The sequence below is a fragment of the Oncorhynchus kisutch genome, linkage group LG14 (genome assembly GCF_002021735.2).
Source record: "Oncorhynchus kisutch isolate 150728-3 linkage group LG14, Okis_V2, whole genome shotgun sequence".
NCBI lineage: Eukaryota > Metazoa > Chordata > Actinopteri > Salmoniformes > Salmonidae > Oncorhynchus > Oncorhynchus kisutch.
In genome coordinates, this window is record NC_034187.2 from 33068613 (window position 1) to 33083750 (window position 15138).

The 15138-nt window shown below is 45.4% G+C and overlaps 2 protein-coding genes across 5 annotated transcripts in view; one reads left to right on the forward strand and one right to left on the reverse strand.

The window, feature by feature from the left end:
- Window positions 1-15138, reverse strand: part of tfb1m (transcription factor B1, mitochondrial) — a 45297-nt gene that overhangs the window by 4734 nt on the left and 25425 nt on the right. The window lies entirely within an intron of this gene.
- On the forward strand, window positions 5190-14307 carry LOC109903943 (claudin-20-like). Its single transcript, XM_031788274.1, has 2 exons — window positions 5190-6734; window positions 7366-14307. Exons 1-2 carry the CDS (start codon window positions 6618-6620, stop codon window positions 8251-8253), a joined length of 1005 nt encoding a protein of 334 aa, XP_031644134.1. The 5' UTR covers window positions 5190-6617; the 3' UTR covers window positions 8254-14307.

Sequence of the window (15138 nt, forward strand, 5' to 3'; positions counted from 1 at the left end):
AACAAAAACCACACACGTATGTGGGTGCCGGGGCGTTTCATTTACAGCACAGCTCTCCTGTTGAGACAACCTGCCCCAAGGAACAACCTCCCGCAGCATCTCTGCGTCTGTGTTGGTTGTGACTCACCCTACTCGATCTTGCTTTGTTATTCTGGGCTAGGGAAGGGGAGGGGCAGGATAATTGGGGGAGGAGAACTAAAGTGGTCCAAGGACGTGATGGAGGCTTTCTAATGAGCCATTTAGATTCTGTCCCTCCCGTGCCGTGGCGTGCTGCAGTGTCTGGCTGGGCTTGTAAACCAGGACAGCTATCTACTATCTCATCTGATCTATAGCTCTGTATGTTGCTGCCTGCCTGCCGCAGTGGTATGGGACACCACCGCTATACTGGAGCCTAGTTGTCAGAGCAGCCAGCTATATTGTAGACTATAGAGTACAGCTAACTCCTGGGCTGCTCACTTCACTATACAGTGCATTCGGAAAGTATTCAGTCCCATCAACCTTGTCCACATGTTCTTACGTTACAGCCTAATTCTAAAATGGATTAAATGAAACATTTGACTCATCAATCTACACGCAATACTTCATATTGACAAAGCAAAAAACAGTTATTAGATTTTTTGGCAAATGTATTAAAAATTAAAAACAGACACCTCGAAATTGAGCTCAGGTGCAACCTGTTTCCATTGATTCATTGATTTGAGGGCTCGAGTGGTGCAGCGGTCTAAGGCACTGCATCTCAGTGCACCCTGGTTTGATTCCAGACTGAATCACAACCGGCCGTAATTGGGAGTCCCATAGAGTGGCGCAAAATTGACCCAGAGTCATCCGGGTTTGGCCAGGGTAGACCGTCATTGTATATAAGAATTTGTTCTTAACTGACTTGCCTAGTTAAATAAAAATATATATATATAAAATCATCCTGGAGATGTTTCTACAACTTGGAGTCTACCCGTGGTAAATTCAATTGATTGGACATGATTTGGAAATGCACACACCTGTTTATATAAGGTCCCACAGTTGACAGTGCATGTCAGAGCAAAAACTAAGCTATGAGGTCAAAGGAATTGTCCGTAGCGCTCCGAGACAGGATTGTGTCGAGACACAGATCTGGAGGTCCCCAAGAACACAGTGGCCTCCATCATTCTTAAATGGAAGAAGTTTGGAACCAACAAGACTCTTCCTAGAGCTGGCTGCCCGGCCAAACTGAGCAATCGGGAGAGAAGGGCCTTGGTCAGGGAGGTGACCAAGAACCCGATGGTCACTCTGACAGAGCTCCTCTGTGGAGATGGAAAACCCATCCAGAAGGCCAACCATCTCTGTAGCATTCCACCAATCAGGTCTTCATGGTAGAGTGGCCAGACAGAAGCCACTCTTCAGTAACCGGCACAAAAGCCCACTTGGAATTTGACAAAAGGCAACTAAAAGGACTCTCAGACCGTGAGAAACAAGATTCTCTGGTCTGATGAAACCAAGATTGAACTCTTTGGGCTGGGACTGGGAGACTAGTCAGGATCAAGGGAAAGATGAACGGAGCAAAGTACAGAGAGATCCTTGATGAAAACCTGCTCCAGAGCACTCAGGACCTCAGACTGGGGCGACGGTTCCCCTTCCAACAGGACAATGATCTTAAGCACACAGCCAAGACAACGCAGGAGTGGCTTCGGGACAAGTCTCTGAATGTCCTTGAGTGGTCCAGCCAGAGCCTGGACTTGAACCCGATCGAATATCTCTGGAGACCTGAAAAAAGCTGTGCAGCGACACTCCCCATCCAACCTGACAGATCTTGAGAGGATCTGCAGAGAACAATGGGAGAAACTCTCTAAATACAGGTGTGCCAAGCTTGAAGCGTCATACCCAATAAGACTCTAGGCTGTAATCGCTGCCAAAGGTGCTTCAAAGTACTGAGTAAAGGGTCTGAATACTTATGTAAATGATGATTTCAGTTTTAAATACATTTGCAAAAAATAACTTTTTGCTTTTTCATTATGGGGTATTGTGTGTAGATTGATGAGGGGGAAAACAAATATTTGATCTATTTTAGAATAACAAAATCCCCCCCCCCAAAAAAAGTCAAAGGGTCTGTATAATTTCAGATGCACTGTAAGTTAGAGCAGGGGTTAAACGTTTTCAGCTCAGGACCCGAATTTAAAAAATGTACTGTCCTCCCGTGACCCAAATCGTCCCCCAACATCCCAAATTAAGAAGAAATTGTGTGCGATTATAGATGTATTCTCATAACTCACAACTCAGTTTAAGAAACTGAGTTGGAGGAAGACGAGAAGGTTTTGGACACCAGTTACAATAGACTTCCAGGGCAGGGAGAAGAAGCGCTGCATTGCTTTGTGATACATTGGGGCTGGAAATAGTATTTGTGACAGTAGCCTTCATGAGAAATTGACTCATCGGCATCAATTGGGCTGACATTAGGAAAATCTATTCTTCCACTGGTTACCCAAACATGCTAGGATGGTGGGGTGAGGCGTAGTCTCATACCCTGGTACTGCAGTGTACCTTTAGCAACACACACACACACTGAGTGATGCAGCATCAGACCACCATCTGGTCTCGAGAGGTAATAGAAAAGAATGGCTTTAATTTCACTCTCCCGGAGTAATTAGGCCATTTATTTTCCGCACTTCATGATTTAAAAGGAGCAGGGGGATGTCGATATTCAGACTATACAGGCAGGAGCGTTTCAGCCAATAGGCTTGTCCGACTCACTTTGCCTTGTGATTTATGAACAACGGCCCGCTACATGGCCTCACTAGGTGCTATGCTGTAATATATCCCCTCCTGCCATTAATCCTCCTCTGATAACCTTAACACACAAGAAACTTCCATCTTAAATGCACGTGCTGCCTCCTCCACACTGCATGCCAGTGCTTTGAAAATGCTCCTGCTCAAATAGGCTGCATGTAGTGGGAGATGGTGAACTAGGAATCCGAGACTGGCTTATTGCCTCTGTGACCACATTAATATCTCTCCCTGGTTCTCACTGTCATCCGTCATCCCCCTTCCTTTCAGCTGGTGGGAGGGTGTATGATGAGGCCTGGCTGGAGGAGACTGGGATGATGGGAATGCAAATAGGACTTCATGATGTAACGAACATGCTTTTTAACGGCGCGGAAAGAAGCAAATCATAACCCCTATTGATATCTAGATGAATTTTGCTACTCCAAATTGGCTCATTATATAAGGATCCACATAAAGAAAAATGATCCAGCTCTCTCCGTGGCTAATTTAGTCCTCCTGCCTTTTTTAAACGTCAAACATTTACAGAGACTTTGAACCAACCAACTTTCCCTCTTGCACACTAATATTGTATGCTAAATAATCTTACTAACTCAACCTTTCTTTTACACGCAGTAGTCTTTCCCTCCATATCTGGCAAGGTATCACGATACACATCTGAAAAATCCCAGCTCTGCCTTTGTCCCCCTCAGCGACCCTGACCCAATTCATCTCAATAATATGGAATCGTGCACATATGTATATTAACACTTATACATGTCATCTGTATGACCTTCTCAGAGCTCTGCAGGGACTCTATGACACTGGCGTTTGCCCTGTAGCTCCAAGTCCCCTCGTCCCCTTGCCCATTTCCACCTTCTACTCCTTTCCCCAGAGTCTTCTCTTTTACCCAATGGTGTTTGAGCAATAATTTGTCATCTCCCTCCGAGCGTAACCAAGATGAGATGGCAGGCCCTCGGGGTGGCTAGCCGATACCACCTGAGCAACCTGCATTTCTCTTTACGTAACTGCTGCAGGTTCTGAGGGGGGAGGAAGGAACAATGGGATACTCAGCTGGGGAATACAGAAAGTTAAAAGAAGATAAAAAAGATAAGATTCCCCCAAGGGGAAAGAGATGCATTAATCATAACAATACCTTCAGAAGACAACCTCCATTACATCAGCAGGCTCAGGAGGAGTAGACACTAGGCAGTCAGCACCACTAAATCTAAAGCTATAGGCAGATCTTGTTGGAGGGGGCCCTGCCATTGTGCCTTGCTGCGCTGTGCTGTGCTGTGCTGCCTGCCAGGGCTTCCCACGCTCCTGGGCACACAGCACAGGCAAACCAAGAACATCTCCTGATCCATGCCCATCTCATTCTCAGGTCCCCTGAGATGTTTTCCCAAGGAACACTCTCCAACATCACAGTAGAGAATACCACTAGGCAAAAATTAAGAATTCCACAAGGTCACGAGAAGAGAGACGAGGACTGGGGGAAAAATTTGCCTACCAAACAAACAAAATGGAGTCTACCCTGTTTTTACATGACATTTAAAAACACTCAAAATGTCTGACCACTTGGTACACTTGGGAGTAAATGTAGGCCTTGTAAGTTTTCATTGTACTTGTGCATGCAACACATAAAACTTGAACTAATAGAGAAAACATTTGAATTAATTTCATATTATGTCTGTTTTCCCCGTGACAGTTTACAAATGTCCTGCATGTTGAAAATGGGCATGCCCATACATGGGACAAGATTGTGTTGACAACACCATCACTCCCTATCAGGTGACACTTCTGACCATAACCGAATAACAAGGCTTCTTTCTACAAAATGATGAGCACAAAAGCAATTACACCGTGAAATAAACAATATGAAAATTGAACAATAAAATCCCACATCTGAGGAAAGGGCCATCTCTGTGTCCAGTCATGCCTTGGAGCTATACTGTGGAGGACTGAGCTACGAGGTGAGAAAGAAGGGACCATGCTTATAATAGCCTGCCATGTCTTCACACATCACAGCATCACACATCACTCCCTGGGTACATGTTAACTGCGGTTCCTCACAGCCACCCTCTCCCGTCCCTGTTATTTATTTTATTCCCCATAGAACACCAGAATCAGAATCTCATCGGTAAAACACACTCAAACACACTACTGTGTAGAAATGAGTGTGGCTCTTTCTCATCCTGCCGCACCAACCCACAACGGCCTGCAGTATGAAGTCTGAAGGTCAGCAGCGCCAAGTCGTCAGGTAATACTGTGGTATTGTGTGTGTGTGAGGCTGTGTGCATGCTGTTATTGTGTCTTATCTGCAGAAATGGTCTCTGAGCGCTATCTTGGGGGGGGGGGGGGGGGGGGAATGGAGGTAGACCATTGGACCAAATTAAACAAGCAGATCAATCACCAAACCAATCAATCACCCACTCAACTCCTGTTTAGTCATTACAGGTGGGGAGAGAGAGGGGAGATGATTTCCTTCATGGTTCGGCTGTTTATGATTATCTTACCCATGCAGCAACATTATGGAAACACACATCTGCGTTAAAGGCTATCATGTACTTTAGCCCGGTCTGTTTTTCGCTCTCCTTGTCATTCTAGACTAGACATCCTCTGCAGAATAGTGGAAGAGGGATGAGCAAGGGGTAGCAGCTGTGAGTTTAGCCTTCCGTTGAGTGGTTGCTGATGCTAACTGCTCTAGGGATGGTCAGTTTTGGCATAGTGGGGTGTTAACAAAACAGTGTTGCTCTGACCCGTTGATGTACTCCTACCACATAAATAAAAGAAGCCACTATGAAACGTTCTAATGGTTATTATTGTAATATTGTATGCCTATTGTTTTCATTATATCTGACATGAGATTGTAGGTGTTGGGTAGACCGGTAAAGATCATGTTGATTAAACAATACTTCGCAGGGTGCAATGGGTTCATTATTACGAATCCCATGGTTGAAAGAAACTCGGCAGCTCGTGGACCGTTATTTGGGGGTTGTGCTGTCCATGAAAAACTTGAGACGTCCCTACCCTTACCCTAGAACTAACCATAACCTTTACCTAACATGAACCCCAATCTTACCAGTTGTAAACGTCAACTTCAAAGGGAGTTGGGACGTCCCAATGATCCCGTTTAGACTATTCCGTTATTTTGGGGTTTCAATAGTTAGAGGTAAGTAAAGTTAGCCAAAGTTGTCATTTATTTTGCTTAAACATTTGAGTATGGAGGTAAGACCAGTGAAGCATGATCGGTGTCATTATGAAAACAGGGGTATCTGTCACATTATTAGGCTAAATGTAAAACATTTGTGAACAGTTTAGCTAGCTAGGCTAACGTTAATAGATAATTAATGTAACGCTAACGTAAGCCAACAATGCGCACTGTTTCAGATCAATAGCTAGCCATCTAGCTAGTTATGACAAACAATCCGCTAGCTAGATGCAACGTCTTGTAGCCAGCTAATAATATGGGTCAATATTGGAATGAAGAAGCTCTGGCTCATGATTGATTGCGGTTTGACTTAGCTGGTCCATGACAACACGTCTGCTTGTTCATCACCTGCTGCATACATGAAGCATCGAGTGACAAGTGCACACTGCCAACACCAACTCAATTATAATGTAACGCACATAGACAAATAAATATAGTGTACACAACCAGGTACGGTGTGAGTGTAAAGCTGGTGTACTGTTTGCCGTAGTGAATTTAACGGCCCACACACTATTCTGTATTAGCTCTGCTCACGACCCAAGTGACGTAGAGAGAGTATTCTACGTCACTGAAAGGGAAGCAACGCAACCCATCTTCAGAAGCGCCAAGCAAGCATGTGTGGTCCACCACTATGATGTCCTCTAATATACTGTTGCTAAGGAAATGGATGAAATGAATGGCTTCCCTAAGGCTGAAATCCTCATCGCCCCCTCCTCACCCCGTGTTTTTGTGTGTTTACAGAAATCACTGCGAACAACCTGACGCGTCAAAAAGGAGCTCTGCACCAGCCGAGGTAAGGACCTTAACATTGCTCTCTCTTGCTGTACATTGTAAACAATTCTAATTAACCGATGGTTTGTTTGCCCTTGTACACTTTCTGCAGGCAAGAATAATCAATACATTTTAAATTAAAAGCAATACTGGCAATTTTGAGAATGTCTTAAAAAGGAGAAAAAAACGGTCTAATTTCAAACTTTTACCATAAAAAAAAACGAAATTCTATATTATTGTATCAGTGTAAAATTATTTCAAAATGTAAGAATTTACCTTGTGTTAATATGTTGAAGTCACTGTGGTTGGGTAACCTTATTGTAGTGAGGTGAAGAGGACACTGCAGCTTTAAGTCCACATATTGAGCGTTGCAAATATCAGAAACTCATTCTCCTCTCCAGTAACAGTTGAGGCGCTGGCAGAAGGAAGAGGCAGGCGCAACAGAAAATGCCCACACGCACTAAAACCTGAGTCTCCTTCTCCAATAATCAGCCAGAGCGGTCTCTCTCTCTCCAATTGGTCCGGTTTCACGCTCTCCTTTGTTCTTGTAAAAAAAAGTCTGTGCGTGTGTGGGGTAAGTGAGGGGAAAGAGAAAGACAGACAGAGAGACCTGCTTAATTCAATTTCTCATTCTTGTCTTCTTTCCTCTACAGTCCATTGGAGCCGGCACTGAGGAACTGAGTCGTCGGCTGCTGCCAGCTCTAGCACCAGAATCCTCTACAGCCGTCTGGGGTGAGGAGCCGAGGTGCCTGGCTGGGGCTGGGTGGATGGTAACTGGAGGAATAGGGGGCCACGGCAGAAGGAGGAGAATGGCATCCACAGGCATGCAGATCTTTGCCTTCGTCCTGGCGCTGCTGGGCATCATGGGGGCCATGATGGCTACGCTGCTGCCCAATTGGAAGGTGAGCGCCGATGTAGGCTCCAACATCATCACGGCCATCTCCCAGATGCAGGGGCTGTGGATGGACTGCACCTGGTACAGCACCGGCATGTTCAGCTGCACCTTGAAGTACTCGGTACTGTCGCTGCCCGCCTACCTGCAAACTGCCCGCACCACCATGGTGCTGTCCTGTGTGATGGCTGCCATGGGCCTGTGCCTGGCATCCCTGGGGCTCAAATGTACTCGCTGGGGGGGCGGCCGGCGCGCCAAGAGGCACGCGGCCATCGCCAGCGGGGGCTGCTTCATCGCCGCCGGCTTCCTGTGCCTGGTGCCTGCTTCCTGGTTCACCAAAGAGGTCATCACTAACTTCCTGGACCGCAGCGTGCACGAGAGCAATAAGTTTGAGCCTGGGGGCGCCGTGTACGTGGCCTTCCTGTCGGCAGGCTTCCTCTTTGTGGGGGGGTCCATCTTCTGCGTGTCGTGCTCGGGGAAGAGGCCCGGCCACCAGGACATGATCTTGCTGCCGCCCCCTGATAAACTCTTACTGCAGCAGCAACAGCACCTCCTACAGCAACAGCAGCAGGACCAGCTCCAGCACCAGTACTGCTCCCTCTCCCCACTAGACAATAAAACAGGCTACAGTCTGCAGGACTATGTGTAGGCTAAAGCAACACTGCACGCCATGCGCTACTGTTAGGCAGTTTGGGAAAACCGCTGCCTCTTACATGTAGTTCACCAACCAACCAAGCTCTTAAAGAGGAGGAGATGAGAGAGGAGGGGGAAGGACTTTGAGGGTGGGTTTTTTCTCCCCCCCCCCCCATTGTAGCTCTCTCTCTCCCCTCTTTCTTTGCTTTCTGTTCTATGAGCACAAGCAGTGGAGGTATTCCCTGAGCAGCTCCTTGGAACAGACAGACGGATGGTGAATGTGAAAAGCAGCGCAGCCGGAGGACGAAGGAAGGCGCTGCAGAATGGGAGGGGAGCCGCAGCTGAACAAATGCAGATACCCCAGCGATCATCAGTAAATCACACGCGTTCCCGGGGGAATGGGTTAGCTGATAGCAAGCCTCCTGTTCCTTTCCTTTTCCTCGCCAAAGGTTTGAATTGATAAGCATTCATTTAGTTTGCTAAGTCGTCAATATTGATATTATTGTCTCAAAGAGGCAATAACAGTACGTGGAATTCCCTTTTCATTAGCCAGCCATTGTAGTTTTCAACCATCCACAAGATATGGTAGTTGTTGGAACTGATTTAATAAATTGTCTTATTTTTGGTAGCGAATAGACATTGATATTTTGCCTAAGCATGCTGTCTGGAGCCTGTCTGTGTATAATGCAGAGGAATGCCTGCCTGGTAGAGAATGAGACGTACGTAGTGTAACCAAACACAATGCCTGTGCCTAAAAAGACGTAGTACATTATCCTTCCCGGGGAAATTGTTCAAAAGAGGACTGTCAGGATGAGTAAGTAGGGTGCTGGGCTATGGAACAGAACTGTAGACAAACCCACCCCTGGATCTCACCCTGCAGGTAGAGACACACAGAGAGGGAGAAACGGAGCGAGAGAGAGAGAGAGCCTCCCCCTCCAGCAGAGTGGAAAGTCTGACATGTTTGTTGCTTTCCCATTTAGCTCCCAAAACAAGCTGCCTTCTTGGGCTAGGCTACACGCTACTGATTTCATGCATTAGGCATACAAAATGAACACACACCCCCACATACATACAGTTCACACCCACATAGAGTACAAACACCCACACACAGATACAAAACCCCACACATACACACAGATACAGAAACCCAAACACATGCTCAGAAACACACAGAAATATACATGTACCTTTTTGACACACTGGGCTGCATGTGCTTTTCATCCTGCTGTCCGCCTCCTCACTGCCATGGAAACGGAATCCTGTGCCCTAATGTCTTCATTGTCTGGGGTGTGTTTGTGTCCACCAGTGCTTTGAGGTTGGGTAGGGGGGCATCTCTCTCTCCCTCTGCATGGCCCCATAAGCCTTGTGCAGAACCTCAACACACACAGAGCTGCTCCTCTAATCCCCTTTATTAGCCCAGTGACATGAGGCACCAAGCCACTGTTACACCCAGGTCTGTCTGGGAACTGCTCTCTTTTTGTTGTCCTTCCTTAGTGTCTTTCACGTGCAATTAGGGTTGATGGGGAAAATGGCTGTGTTGTGACAAATCTGGCTGATTATTGGAATTGTATGATGGCATAGAGAGAGGCTTTGAAGGGTCATGGTTGACTGCAGTGGTGTGGCAGATTTGCCTCCAAATCCAGAAATGGTTTGAGTCATTCCTCCACATGTGACTTGCTTACCAAGTCCGTCAGCAGTGCATATGCTACCATGTAATACCTGCAGGAGACCCTTCAGCTGAAGTTCAAGGACGTTCTGTGCCATTCTGTTCTTTCCTTCCTGTCAATATCTATTTTACCACTTCTCTCTACCTATATCCCCCTTTTACTGAAGTCACGTGGACTTTCTCTTTGACTGACAGGGAACACTTTTGCATGTTGAGAGCATGCTGGCCAACACACACACTGACACACCACCCCTGCTGCCTACTCATATGTCAAGGGTGCTATTGCACATTAACACAGTCACATTCTCATGTGTGTCTAACACGGCTGAGAGGAGAGGGAGGTAGGTTGTCTCCGGCCTGAAATGGCTGCTCTGGTGACAGGCCCCGGCAGTGGCCCTCTCATTCTCTCACACATTGTTTCCTATGGGGAGAGCAGATGGCTAAGCCCAGCTCGACACCTTCAGGCGGCTGCCTGCACAACGGGGGCATCGCCACAGGCATCACTTTAGGGCCTGGAAGCCCGGAAGGGGCAGGTTTCACACCCCAAGCAACATGCCAGGGATAGAGCAGAGGGGACCGGACGGGCATCCGTACAGTACAATAACACACTTCCCCAACCCCTGCCAGACCTTACGAATGCAATAAATGAAGACAAGAATGTGAATGTGCCCTCGTTAACAAACTGAACACATACAACACATACAGTGCCTATCAAAAGTTGACACACCTAAGTATTCTGGGGGTTTTTCTTTAAAATTTTCTACATTGTAGAATATGAGTTAAGACATCAAAACTATTAAATAACACATATGGAATCATGTAGTAACCACAAAAAGTGTAACAAATCAAAATATATTTTATATTTGAGATTCTTTAAAGTAGCCACCCTTTGCCTTGATGAGAGCTTTGCACACTCTTGGCATTCTCTCAACCAGCTTCATGAGGAATGCTTTTCCAACAGTCTTGAAGGAGTTCCCACGTATGCTGAGCACTTGTTGGCTGCTTTTCCTTAACTCTGTGGTCCAATTCATCCCAAACCATCTCAATTGGGTTGAGGTTGGGTGATTGTGGAGGCCAGGTCATCTGATACAGTACATTCACTCTCCTTGGTCAAATAGCCCTTACACAGCCTGGAGGTGTGTTTTGGGTCATTGTCCTGTTAAAAAACAAATGATAGCAGGACTAAGTGCAAATCAGATGGTAAGGTGTATCGCTGCAGAATGCTATGGTACCCATGCTGGTTAAGTGTGCCTTGAATTCTAAATAAATTACAGACAGTGTCACCAGCAAAGCACCCCACACCATCACTCCTCCACGCTTCACGGTGGGAACCACACATGTGGAGATCATCCACGTCTCACAAAGACACGGCAGTTGGAACCAAAAATCTCAAATTTGACTCATCAGACCAAAGAACATATTTCCACTGGTCTGATGTCCATTGCTTGTGTTTCTTGGCCCAAGCAAGTTTATTCTTCTTATTGGTGTCCTTTAGTAGTGGTTTCAAATCAAGTCTGATGAACAGTTGATGTTGAGATGTCTGTTACTTGAACTCTGTGAAGCATTTATTTGGGCTGCAATTTCTGAGGCTGGTAACTCTAAATGTTTGATTTATTTTACCTTAATTTAACTAGGCAAGTCAGTTAACAACAAATTCTTATTTTCAATGACGGCCTAGGAACAGTGGGTTAACTGCCTTGTTCAGGGGCAGAAAGACAGATTTTTACCTTGTCAGCTCGGGGATTCGATCATGCAACCTTTCAGTTACAAGTCCAACGCTCTAACCACTAGGCTACCTGCCGCCCCTAATGAACTTATCCTCTGCAGCAGAGGTAACTCTGGGTCTTCTTTTCCTGTGGCGGTCCTCACGAGAGGGAGGTTTTTGCGACTGCACTTGGAAGAAACCTTCAAAGTTCTTGACATTTTATGTATTGACTGACCTTCATGTAATGATGGACTGTCATTTCTCTTTGCTTATTTGAGCTGTTCTTGCCAAAATATGGACTTGGTCTTTTACCAAATAGGGCTATCTTCTGTATACCACCCCTACCTTGTCACAACAACTGACTGGCTCAAATACATTAAGAAGAAATTTCACAAATTAACTTTTAATAAGCCACGCCTGTTAATTGAAATGCATTCCAGGCGACTACCTCATGAAGCTGGTTGAGAGAATGCCAAGCATGTGCAAAGCTGTCATCAAGGCAAAGGATGGCTACTTAAAATAATTTGTTTCACACTTTTCTGGTTACTACATGATTCCATATGTGTTATTTCATAGTTTTGAAGAAAATAGTACAAATAAAGAAAAACCCTTGAATGAGTAGGTGTCCAAACTTTTGACTGGTACTGTATGTGTTTGAGAAAGTGCCAAATCGACTCATGTCAAGTTTGATCCAGTGTTGTACTTCATGCGGTTTACTTTTTATTGTACGTGTTTGTATATAAATTCTATATTCGCAAATGTTTTATGGATTCATTGTTTGTTGTGCAAGACTAAGTTGAGTAAACTAGGCAATCGTTTACAGTAGGATGCAGCTTTCCAGCGTTGGCTTTTCAACCTTATTATTCCAAAGCACACAATTCCAGAGGCATAAACAATTTGACTTTAAAATCGGGAAAGGCTTGCACACGTTATTGTTTTTGTAATGTTTAAATCATGCTTCAGGATTTCCTCATTACAACTCTGCAGATAACTGTACACATTTGTCTAGGATATTTGTGGACCTAATTATAAAAACATTTTTCTGGCAAGCTAACATGCTTTCCTATTTTGTTCTAATGTCTTACACTATCTTCTTCACTACTCAATTGCACCTTTGCTTGTGTTACCTTGTTTGACAGCAGTTTGTTTCAAGTGGCTGAGCATTGCAACGTCCTCTGGACCGGTTCAAGTGTACATAACACAACTGGCAGTCTGAAAAACAGTAAAGCCATTTCTGTCTGATACGATTTGAGCCGGTCAATGTGAGCTGGAGGTTTGTTTCGTTATATAGATGTGCAGCCTGTTCATCAGCCAGCGCACCATTTCATTAGCTTCAAATTGCCTGGGAACAAAGAACAGCCTCTAGATGTCTAAACAGTTGCCACTCTCCAGCAGAAACCAATACAAGAGTTATCATTTTGATAATTGCAGCTTATTTTTGTGGATGCACTTCTTAAATTTGCCAGAGGATTATCAACAGTTCAGTGTTCTGGTGACTGTTGTCTCAATGTGCTTGTGCAAGTAGGCTAGTTATAATTTTTAATAATAAAACTATTTTGTGGAAGCAACACGCCTTTATTCAATCGTGTGTGTGTGTTTGGGTGTGAGAACAGTTGGGGATGGTATGGGTTGTACTGCGCATAGGCAGTGTTGCAGTCAGGCTGTTCAGTGTTCCTATAGCCCCTAAACAGTTGGGGATGGTATGGGTTGTACTGCGCATAGGCAGTGTTGCAGTCAGGCTGTTCAGTGTTCCTATAGCCCCTAAACAGTTGGGGATGGTATGGGTTGTACTGTGCATAGGCAGGGTCGCAGTCAGGCTGTTCAGTGTTCCTATAGCCCCTAAACAGTTGGGGATGGTATGGGTTGTACTGCGCATAGGCAGGGTTGCAGTCAGGCTGTTCAGTGTTCCTATAGCCCCTAAACAGTTGGGGATGGTATGGGTTGTACTGCGCATAGGCAGGGTTGCAGTCAGGCTGTTCAGTGTTCCTATAGCCCCTAAACAGTTGGGGATGGTATGGGTTGTACTGCGCATAGGCAGTGTTGCAGTCAGGCTGTTCAGTGTTCCTATAGCCCCTAAACAGTTGGGGATGGTATGGGTTGTACTGCGCATAGGCAGGGTTGCAGTCAGGCTGTTCAGTGTTCCTATAGCCCCTAAACAGTTGGGGATGGTATGGGTTGTACTGTGCATAGGCAGGGTTGCAGTCAGGCTGTTCAGTGTTCCTATAGCCCCTAAACAGTTGGGGATGGTATGGGTTGTACTGTGCATAGGCAGGGTTGCAGTCAGGCTGTTCAGTGTTCCTATAGCCCCTAAACAGTTGGGGATGGTATGGGTTGTACTGCGCATAGGCAGGGTTGCAGTCAGGCTGTTCAGTGTTCCTATAGCCCCTAAACAGTTGGGGATGGTATGGGTTGTACTGTGCATAGGCAGGGTTGCAGTCAGGCTGTTCAGTGTTCCTATAGCCCCTAAACAGTTGGGGATGGTATGGGTTGTACTGCGCATAGGCAGGGTTGCAGTCAGGCTGTTCAGTGTTCCTATAGCCCCTAAACAGTTGGGGATGGTATGGGTTGTACTGTGCATAGGCAGGGTTGCAGTCAGGCTGTTCAGTGTTCCTATAGCCCCTAAATAGATGTCTATCTACACACACACACACACACACACAAATGTTGAAGTCGGTAGTTTACATACACTTATGTTGGAGTCATTAAAACTCATTTTCAACCACTCCAAAAATGTATTGTAAACAAACTATAGTTTTGGCAAGTCAGTTAGGACATCTACTTTGTGCATGACACAAGTCATTTTTCCCAACAATTGTTTACAGACAGATTATTTCACTTATAATTCACTGTAATCACAATTCCAGTGGGTCAGAAGTTTACATACACTAAGTTGACTGTGCCTTTTAACAGCTTGGACAATTCCAGAAAATGATGGCATGGCTTTAGAAGCTTCTGATAGGCTAATTGACATAATTTGTGTCAATTGGAGGTGTACCTGTGGATGTATTTCAAGGCCTACCTTCAAACTCAGTGCCTCTTTGCTTGACATCATGTGAAACTCAAAAGAAATAAGCCAAGACCTCAGAAAAAGTCTGGTTCATCCTTGGGAGCAATTTCCAAATGCCTGAAGGTACCACATTCATCTTTACAAACAATAGTACACAAGTATAAACACCATGGGACCATGCAGCCGTCATACCGCTCAGGAAAGAGACGTGGTCTGTCTCCTAGAGATGAACGTACTTTGGTGCGAACAGTGCAAATCAATCCCAGAACAACAAAGGACCGTGTGAAGATTCTGGAGGAAACAGGTACAAAAGTATCTATATCCACAGTAAAATGAGTTCAGGGTTGAATCAGACTTGTGGAGGTCTACAATTTTTTTTTCTGAGGTCTTGGCTGATTTCTTTTGATTTTCCCATGATGTATATGTAGATGACCTGGAGCCAGTGGGTTTGGCAACGAGTATGAAGCGAGGGCCAGCCAACAAGAGCGTACAGGTTGCAGTGGTGGGTAGTATATGGGGCTTT